Source organism: Oratosquilla oratoria, chromosome 7 (genome assembly GCF_046742065.1).
Source record: "Oratosquilla oratoria isolate Oo_2021 chromosome 7, ASM4674206v1, whole genome shotgun sequence".
In the NCBI taxonomy this organism is placed as follows: domain Eukaryota; kingdom Metazoa; phylum Arthropoda; class Malacostraca; order Stomatopoda; family Squillidae; genus Oratosquilla; species Oratosquilla oratoria.
The window spans coordinates 26,442,937-26,453,936 of NC_134783.1; the positions used below are offsets into that span (position 1 = coordinate 26,442,937).

Below are 11,000 nucleotides of genomic sequence, written 5' to 3' on the forward strand. Positions count from 1 at the left end.
CTCCTCCTCCATCTTCCTCCCTCCTCCCTCCTCCCTCTTCCCTCCTCCTCCATCTTCCTCCCTCCTCCCTCCTCCCTCCTCCTCCATTTTCCTCCCTCCTCCCTCTTCCCTCTTCCCTCCTCCTCCATCTTCCTACCTCCTCCCTCCTCCCTCTTCCCTCCTCCTCCATCTTCCTCCCACCTCCCTCCTCCCTCCTCCCTCCTCCTCCATCTTCCTCCCTCCTCTTTCTTTTTTTCTTATATCCCTCCTCTGCCAGCCTTCACGCTTATCTTGGTTTTGATAGGTACATCCCTCGCTCCCTCCCCTTCTATCTCTCCCTTATCTTTATTGACAGAAACATTATATCTCTTCCTTTCTTTGTGGCACAGAAAGGTCACCTCACTCGCCCTCCGTCAATACGCAAAGGTCCTATTGACTCCCTCCCAGCCCCACCCCCATCCCCACCCCCTCCCGTCACTGGAACACGTTCGGGGGTTCCTCTGGCACAGAAGGGGATTGGATTCCCTCCTCTTCTCTGCTAAAGAAAGAGTCTGGTGTTACCCACGACAAAATCTACATGAATAGAGTTGAAGGGATTTTATAGGCCCTCTCTATCTATCTCAGGGTTTCTTTCAGCTGATTAAAATCGCCTGTTATTCTTCTTTGGGCTTAAAGGATTCGATTGAAATTGCCTGTAAATCTACTCAGGAATTAAAGGTTTCTTTCGTGCTGTTCTTCCAAGGCGGTTCTCAAATGCAAATAGACCCGCTTGGTGTTGGCCAAAAGAAAATCCTGAAACTCGTTTCAGAGTTTAAATAGTTTAACCTTTTATAGAGGTCACTCTAAAATGACCAGTCATCCAGGAGGTGCCAAGATAAGAGGGAGGGAGGAGGGTGGCGGGGAGTGGAATATATAGGAAATGGAATGGGTGGGAGTGGTTTCTATGCCTTTTTCTTTGTGGCTACCCCCCATGTAGGGGGAAAAAGCCTTTGGTATATGTATGTATGTACTCTAAACTCAAGAAGAAATCGCCTGGCATTCACCAGAATAAAACTGTGAAGTATGGCATGTTTGTCACCGTGTAGTATAGAAGATTGCTAATTGCCTCAGCCTGGAGTCTTGTCTCCAGATGAAACAAAACCTCTGTATTCATCCAGAACAGAATTCTTCGTTCTGCTCATTTTTGTAAATAAGAAGGCGGGGAGGGGAAGTAGAGGAACCGCCCGTCAGCTCGCGCCAACCCCACCCTCCTTACCACGTTCTCCTTTCTAATGGGGAGATGGTAAAGGCTGTGGGGGGGGGAGGGGGATACATTCTCTTCATCCTCCTTCGTCGCCTTCTTCAGCTTCTCCGCTCCTCATCATCTGCTTAATGACGCAATTAATGCCGAAGTGCCTCTACTGCTCTCCTCTCCCTGAACCTCTTCGCCGCCGAGGGGGTGGGTGCCACAGGGAGGAAGGAAGGCAGAGACCCGGAGTGACAAAACCAGGGTAAGAATGAAAGTGGCACCCCGTAAGAAAGAGGTTGAGATTGATCATAACTGTTTCCGATACCTCGAGAATGTCACGGAGATGAATGAACTGCGCCTGCCGAAAACCAAAGTACAAGGAACAGTGACACCCAGTATAAGAAGGGTGGAGTGGGAGTGGGAGTTAATTTTCCTTTTATGGATCCTATTTCCTGTCGGTCATTATTTCTATTTACTAACAAAAGAATCCCTGTTGATATCGATCTAAATCGGAACCGGAAACCGGAAATCCCTCAAAGGGAGGACACCTCCCCCTCCGGCCCCTGATTGGCTGAGAGAGTGGTGACGTCACGGCAACGGAGACGATTGATTGGCCAAGAGCGGTGACGTCACGGTAACGGAGAAGACTGATTGGCTGAAAGTGGGATGTCCGCGAACCCCCAGGGAAGCGAGTTTGCCAGAAGGGCCGAGCCCCCGCGTAGCGTGGTCGGGCGCAGCCCGTTGCTCCTAGGACAAAAGAAAAAAATATATAATTTTGTGTGGTGCGAGACTTTTCTTCGATATCCATGGCGTCAGGACTTTATTACAATTTGAAAAAAGATGTGTTCCATCTAATGTACAGTGTCAGAAGCTCTGGAGCTTTTTCTGAATTTATATACGCATGTATAATTACCAAGTGCCCTTGTAATGGTGTCATTTGAGTAATAAAACAGCCTCCTTTATTGCGGGATATGTAATGCACAGGGAAATGTGTATAATTTCTCCCACTCAACGTCTCCTACCACGCCATTCCACCAGGCACAACAACAAATTTGTGCCCATCAGAGCGCCGAGGACTGACTGCTACAAGAACAGCTCCAGTCCATAATATGCATTTTTAATTCAATTTAATCTAGTTCTAGAATTAGCTCAAATTGTACATTGTCAGTGTATCATTGTGTCACTGCTAATTCAGTAAACCGATTATTTTTGTTTTATTATTATTGATAATATTTGATAAAGGATAAGTCCAAAGAGCCAGTGGCAGGGGTCAGCAACCTGTGGAAGAGACTGCTACTTTCTTCGATTTGTAGAACCCTGCGCGCTAACAGGGCTTCATAGTGTGCAAGTTAATGTCAATGTACTGTTTTACTGCAGTGAGGATGCTAGTACATGTTAATTCCTCGACGAGTTAGTTTTAGTTTGATCTCTTGTCGTCACAATTTGTGCATATGAAGTAGTGATATGTAACAAAATTCTAAAACCAGCTGGCGTGCCAGGTTAGGCCCTATCACGTGCCATAGGCCTCCGTTCCCTGATTTATAACCTTCTCTCTTGTCTCAAGAGGTACCACTGAGATGAATAGAGTATTTGGGTGTCAGTTGGTAACACAAAAGAAAAATATAAGTACCACTTGGTAGGGAGAGGGTTAAGTTAAGCGTGACGGACATGACATTTGCTAGAGACTCGAGGTAAACAGGGGCGTTCTTGTGACTGACGTAGGCACTGTCGATATCGGTGTCTTCAGGAGGCGGCGCTGAAAGACTTCCTGACGAAGGTTCTCCGATCACTCCTCCGATTGCCTTGAGGTTTCTTTGTTGGGGATATCTTTCATTCCATCTTTCATTCTTTCTTTCATATTTTCTGTCTTTCGAAATTTCCATACCTGCATGCAGACGCATTAGTGCGCTGGTGGTGTAATTGGAAGCTTGTCAGTCACAGATTCACTGAGTTGTAGGTACGAATCCAGCACTCTTCTCCATTCACTAGTAATCACTGTTACCTGCCCTGACAGTTCTTAAAGGACACAGGTCTTTGGCCGCAGGTACTCAGCGCCTCCTGCCGTGGGCTTCTCACCGTCATACAGACTCCCTCATCTCAGAATCGTGCCTTGTTGATTTTCTTCCTACTAAAGAGGGGACCGCGGTCGCTCACGACCCTCTTCAGGTTTGCGGGCGAAGCTGTAATTTCATAGATATATTTGTCTTTTTCCTAAAATAAAGCATATCGATGACGCTCAGGTCTGTATGGTCCGCGGCGTTCTTTGTCGTCCATAACTTATTTCGTCAGAGAAAGTTTTTGATTTATGTCCGTTCTCTTCAGAGCAGCAACAATCATTATTGGTCGTATATTGGCGAATGAAGAATGGGATACTCTTCCTTTTTTCGTAAGATCTATTACAAGTAATTCATTTCCTTTCGCCATTATCTTAACGGGAAGAGTAGATTTTAATTACTATGAAGAACCATGTTCAAAATTATAAAACATCTATTCTTAACATTTGGTTTTGTTCAATTATTATGTGGCTGAGTTATGTTAATAGTAAAGTATGAACATGATAGTGCTGGTACACATATATACACACACGCACACATACACACACACACACACACACACACACACACACACACACACACACACACACACACACACACACACACACACACACACACACACACACAAGCGGATTGTTTTTCCTTGAGTCATGTACTCTTACTTTAAGTACAGTTTCGCAATATATTTCCTTTTATAATTACAATTTCTTTTATCTAACGCTTTCATAGTTACACACATTCCCATACCTCTTCGCCAGTGGGTTCGAATCCCGCACTTCTCTCTGAAGTGATTGTTACCTGGCCCAAAAGTCCCTAAAACACGTAGGGTAGAGGTGACGGCTTCGGCTACAGCTATTCAGCGCCTCCTGGTGTGGTATCCTTGTCTTCATACCTCATCCTGTATCAGATTGGCTGTTTCTTTTCCTTTTCCCTATGACCGTACGCTTCCAGTGATATTCTGAAAAATCCTTATATAAATCCTTGGAAGGGAAAGATTTCTATAAGGAAAGATTTTTTAAGAGTACCACCGTTAGAATCTTACGATGGTATTCTTAAAAAAGTCCTTATATAAATCCTTGGAAGGGAAAGATTTATATGAGGAAAGATTTTTTTTAAGAATACCACTGTAAGAATCTTACGGTGGTATTCTTAAAAAAATTCTCTCCTTATATAAATATTTCCCTTCGTAGGATTTATACGAGATTTATATAAGGAAAGAAATTCTTTTTAAGAATACCACCATTTCTCAGTATCCATCACATTTGCCGACCGGTATCCCATTTTCTATCTTACATCCCACCTCACTTAACACACTAAAATCCAACTCGATTATCTTTGGACATTTTTAGAAGCTCCGCCATGGGATGCGAACCCTGACCCGTGCGTCGATAATCACGAGGCCAAGACGCTAGTAACCATGCTACATGGTGATGGTTCAAAAGGACTGTACTAGTCCCCGACCACGCTTCACGTAACATTGGAAGATCTAGTCTCAATGTTACGTGAAGCGTGGTAGGGGACTAGTACAGTCCTTTTGAACCATCACCATGTAGCATGGTTGCTAACGTCTTGGCCTCGTGATTATCGACGCACGGGTCAGGGTTCGTATCCCATGGCGGAGCTTCTAAAAATATTCAATCTGTCTTAAAACATACACACCTCGATTATCTTTATTGGTTTTAGTGACCAGATTCTTTTACGGCACTGTAGGCCACCCAGATCGACCTATGGTGAAAGGCGTTAACTGCCACTGGCCCAGGCTGTCTCATGAGGACTGAGGTGATTGATTCTGACCCAAATAAATGCCTCCGTATGTAATTCCTTGCCCAGGAGGAATGCATTTGCGGAGATCAAATCGTGTAACGCTTGGTACAATGGATTTGAACGGAAATAGGTGAAACAAAGCAGACATAACTAGACAGACAGTGAGGTGGACAGATAAATAAGATATGGACATTCGTGGTATCAAATAGACGAAGGAACAGAAAGACGAATAGACAGACAAACAGGGAGACAGACAGATAGACAGGTAGACAGGAGGACAAATTGGAAGACAGACTGGCACGCAAGTAAGCAGAATGACGTACACGCTGACAACAACAAAATGAGACAGAAAGACGGACGGACAGACAGACAGAGAGGCAAACGGCATCAGAGGCGAAAAAGTATACAGACCGACAAGCAGCAGCAGCAGCAGCAGCAGCAGCAGCAGCAGCAGCAACAGTTGCAAATTGCGAGCGAAGCTTAAAGACGCCATGTGATTACTGGTGGTGGCGCGAGAAGAGGAAGACGGCAAATTGCGATACGGTTCGTTCGTGTGTGTTGAAAGGCTCGGTAATCGCTCTTAAAAGCCTCTTAACTCCGTTTCCAACCGAGAGGGAGCTACAGACGTGAATGGAATAGGCCGTCGGTGTATTGGGAAACCCGTCGTTTGGTAAAAAAAAGGTTTATCGGGATGATACGCCGTATTAACCACCTCGATGGCTAAACAGGGGGGGGAAGAGAGGTACACGGGAATGAACGAAATACATTGCTATTAAAATGAACGGAAAAAGGAACTACTGGCAGGGAAGGCAAAGATTACTCCCGAAATGAGTGCAAAGAATAGATTTAGTAGCCATGTTGTGAGTGTTGAAGCAATTCGTTGTTTCAAGAGAAAATTAGGTCAATTTAAGGATAGGGATGACAAGTGGTAAGGGACGGAGAACTACCTGGTGTAGGCCTTATGGTATCTTGCAATCTCCTCCATTTTTATGTTCTTAAGGACAGTGCCACCGGAGAAGGAAAGGTATGAAATAAAACTAAAAAAAAAAAAAAGCTTACACACACACACACACACACACACACACACACACACACACACACACACACACACACACACACACACACACACACACACACACACACACACGTGGTGCAGTGGTTAGACTTCTTGCCTGCCACTACGGGGGTCCGGGTTCGAATCCTACCCAGGGCTGAAATAATTTCAGTATCGCTGCACTGCGGGTTGTTACTCCAACTCTCGTGGGCGGGGAGTTGGGTGTGTGTGTGTGCGTGTAAGATCATAGTATTACCCATAGATTGGTCATATATGAGCTCTGGGCTCTCATCCGGGAGGTTAATAAATGTCGATCACGAGTCCAATACGGGATCCAAGACCATGTTGAATCACACATACACACACACACACACACACACACACACACACACACACACACACACACACACACACACACACACACACACACACACACATATATATATATATATATATATATATATGTGAAAGGTGGAGGGGGAAACACGGGTCTTTATCTGATTATCGAGTTTATTCCTGACCGGTTTCGCTTACAATAGCTTCTTCAGAGGAGTGTTACTCTGGGTCGAAGTTGGCGGTGTATATAGTGAGTCAGGCCCACGTTCCCTCCTTGTGGAGTGGTTGGTGGCTGGTTCCAGTACATGTCAAACAGCACCGGTACAATATGATACAATAATAGTAATATAATAGTAATACAACACAACACGATCTATGATACAATATACAATATAAATTATAATATATAATATAATATACCAAATCATATCATGGTATATCACATTATAATACAACATAATAATTAGCATCGATACATAATCAATAAGAATAAATATGAAAATAAATGTCATCGTGATATTTTGTCACCGTGTTATGTCTGAGTTGTCCTGGGCGTCTTTCATTCCGTCCACTCCATTTCTCCCATCTCCCGGCCCGTGCTGTGTCCGGCAGTCATGTGTGATGTTTCAACTGTTCCAGTATGACACCTCAAACAGCATCGGTATAACATATGATAATAATAATAATAGTACTAATAATAATAATAATAATAATAATAATAATAATAATAATAATAATAATAATAATAATAATAATAATAATAATAATAATAATAATAATAATAATAATAATAATAATAATAATACTGTAAAAATAATAACATACAATATAATATATAATAATGCAATATAATTATATTACAGTATAATAACATAACATAATACTAATAATTAGTATCGATACAGAATGCATAATAAAATAATGAGAATAAAACATGATTTTTGATCAACGAAATGTCACCGTGATGTTTTGTCCTTGTATATAATCCCCGCGTTACGTCGGAGCTGTCCTGGGGCGTCTTTCTATATTTGCATATTTCGCCGTGTATTCTGTCCACTTAATACTTCCTACTTTTTGGTTTATGTTGGGTTTAGTGGCTATGTGTAATGCTTCAACCGTTTTTCTTCTTCTCTTTGTTAATCCTTTTTCCATCACTTCTGATTGTAGCCAATCGGGCATATGACCTTCTTGTTCTATATGACCCACCATCGCGTTGGAAAGCCTGTGGTATTTTAAGTCTGCTTTGTGCTCTTTTATTCTGGTCATAAGCCCTCTGTGGGTCTCGCCATAGTAAGATTTATCACATTTGCTGCATGGTATCCTATATACAACACTTAGGTCGTTAATTGTTTGTGTAGTTGTTGTTGTTACTAGATTTTTAAGTTTCTTTCCTGCCTCGCTGATTATTTCTAGACCTAATGGTCGTATTGCATCCCCCAGTGTTTGTGAAAAATCGGAGCCTGGTACGAGAAGGTATCTAGTTTCTTTCTTGACCACTTTCTCTTTTCGTTGCCTGATACTTTTTGCTTTTCTCAAAGATGTGGATATTAGCGCCTCTGGATATTGTAGCGCTCTGAAGGTATTCGTAATATGTAGAATTTCTTCGCTTAGAAATTCATTACTGCATATCCTTAGTGCTCTGAGAAAAAACCCAATTATTATTCCTATTTTGGTCCGTTCGTTGTGTGCGCTGTAGAAGTGTATTAAATCGTCTTTGTTTGTGGGTTTTCTGTAAACTTTGAAGAGTACTTTGTTTTCTTGTCTGTGTATTTCTGTGTCTAGAAATGGTAGGCGACCTAGAGACTCATTCTCCATGGTGAATTGAATATTATCGACTACCTCATTGAGTTTAGACAAAATATCACTGGTGTTGTTTTCCGCTGGAAAAATGAGTAGGCAGTCATCCACGTATCGAAACCAATGTGCATCTTTAGGGATAATTTTGAGATAATGGTCTCTTTCTAGCATCTCTAAATATAGAGATGCAGCCACTGCACTTAATGGAGACCCCATAGGGAGGCCGTCCAAAAGGTGATATTCCTGGTCTTTGTATCTAAATGAACGGAACCTAATGCATTTTTCTACTAGCTGCATGTAATCCCTTTTGCAAATTGGTAATTTGTCACCATCAATGGTTTTTAAAGATTCTTTTATTGCGCTGATGGCGCCTGTTACGGATACATTAGTGAATAAGGATGTTATATCATAGCTTACTAACCTTTTTCCTGAGAAGTCTACGTTGTCAAGTTTATTAATTAGGTCTGCTGAATTACGGAGGTTTGTACTGCTTATGCTACCAAGGGCAGATGATAGTGGTTTTGCTAGAATCTTCGCCAACTTATGCGGGGCGCTTCCAATGCCTGAAGTGATGGGCCTCAGTGGAATTTCTGGTTTATGGATCTTGGGTAAACCTTTCATAGATGGTACCTTGGGGTTTTCTTCTAAAATGTGAAATAGTTTCTTGCCTTTTTCGGTTCTCTTTAAAATATTTCTCGTAGATTTATTGAAGTATTCTGCTTCTTTCTTCGCTGTGCCGTCGCGTTGCTTGTTATATGTGTGTGTGTCGGACAAGAGTTCTTCCATTTTCCGGGTGTAGTCTGATTTATCCATGATGACTATTCCCCCTCCTTTGTCTGCCGATGTGATCAGAATGTCATCGTTGTCTTGAAGTTCTCGTAGTGCCCGCGTGTATCTTCTAGGGATGGTTGACTCGCGTTTTTGGGCGGCCAGTGAGCAGCATAATATTATACCCTGTTTGAACCCGTTTTCTAACTCGCTGTCTTTCCAATTGTAGTTCTTTTCTACATAATCAATTGTGGACTTGTGGTTGATGCCCGTGCTGAATTTCAATCCGAGGGAAAGGGCCTCTTCCTGTGTCTGTGAAGATACACGCGGGCACTACGAGAACTTCAAGACAACGATGACATTCTGATCACATCGGCAGACAAAGGAGGGGGAATAGTCATCATGGATAAATCAGACTACACCCGGAAAATGGAAGAACTCTTGTCCGACACACACACATATAACAAGCAACGCGACGGCACAGCGAAGAAAGAAGCAGAATACTTCAATAAATCTACGAGAAATATTTTAAAGAGAACCGAAAAAGGCAAGAAACTATTTCACATTTTAGAAGAAAACCCCAAGGTACCATCTATGAAAGGTTTACCCAAGATCCATAAACCAGAAATTCCACTGAGGCCCATCACTTCAGGCATTGGAAGCGCCCCGCATAAGTTGGCGAAGATTCTAGCAAAACCACTATCATCTGCCCTTGGTAGCATAAGCAGTACAAACCTCCGTAATTCAGCAGACCTAATTAATAAACTTGACAACGTAGACTTCTCAGGAAAAAGGTTAGTAAGCTATGATATAACATCCTTATTCACTAATGTATCCGTAACAGGCGCCATCAGCGCAATAAAAGAATCTTTAAAAACCATTGATGGTGACAACTTACCAATTTGCAAAAGGGATTACATGCAGCTAGTAGAAAAATGCATTAGGTTCCGTTCATTTAGATACAAAGACCAGGAATATCACCTTTTGGACGGCCTCCCTATGGGGTCTCCATTAAGTGCAGTGGCTGCATCTCTATATTTAGAGATGCTAGAAAGAGACCATTATCTCAAAATTATCCCTAAAGATGCACATTGGTTTCGATACGTGGATGACTGCCTACTCATTTTTCCAGCGGAAAACAACACCAGTGATATTTTGTCTAAACTCAATGAGGTAGTCGATAATATTCAATTCACCATGGAGAATGAGTCTCTAGGTCGCCTACCATTTCTAGACACAGAAATACACAGACAAGAAAACAAAGTACTCTTCAAAGTTTACAGAAAACCCACAAACAAAGACGATTTAATACACTTCTACAGCGCACACAACGAACGGACCAAAATAGGAATAATAATTGGGTTTTTTCTCAGAGCACTAAGGATATGCAGTAATGAATTTCTAAGCGAAGAAATTCTACATATTACGAATACCTTCAGAGCGCTACAATATCCAGAGGCGCTAATATCCACATCTTTGAGAAAAGCAAAAAGTATCAGGCAACGAAAAGAGAAAGTGGTCAAGAAAGAAACTAGATACCTTCTCGTACCAGGCTCCGATTTTTCACAAACACTGGGGGATGCAATACGACCATTAGGTCTAGAAATAATCAGCGAGGCAGGAAAGAAACTTAAAAATCTAGTAACAACAACAACTACACAAACAATTAACGACCTAAGTGTTGTATATAGGATACCATGCAGCAAATGTGATAAATCTTACTATGGCGAGACCCACAGAGGGCTTATGACCAGAATAAAAGAGCACAAAGCAGACTTAAAATACCACAGGCTTTCCAACGCGATGGTGGGTCATATAGAACAAGAAGGTCATATGCCCGATTGGCTACAATCAGAAGTGATGGAAAAAGGATTAACAAAGAGAAGAAGAAAAACGGTTGAAGCATTACACATAGCCACTAAACCCAACATAAACCAAAAAGTAGGAAGTATTAAGTGGACAGAATACACGGCGAAATATGCAAATATAGAAAGACGCCCCAGGACAGCTCCGACGTAAC

General features: G+C 42.2%; 1 protein-coding gene across 1 annotated transcript; it reads right to left on the minus strand.

The window, feature by feature from the left end:
* Positions 1–3,304: 3,304 nt before the first annotated feature.
* LOC143026776 (uncharacterized) lies at positions 3,305–9,025 on the minus strand. The gene is made up of 2 exons (XM_076187547.1): positions 8,255–9,025; positions 3,305–3,418 (listed from the first exon to the last, which is right to left on the minus strand). The coding sequence occupies exons 1-2, from the start codon at positions 9,023–9,025 to the stop codon at positions 3,305–3,307; spliced, it is 885 nt and encodes a 294-aa protein (XP_076043662.1).
* Positions 9,026–11,000: the final 1,975 nt, after the last annotated feature.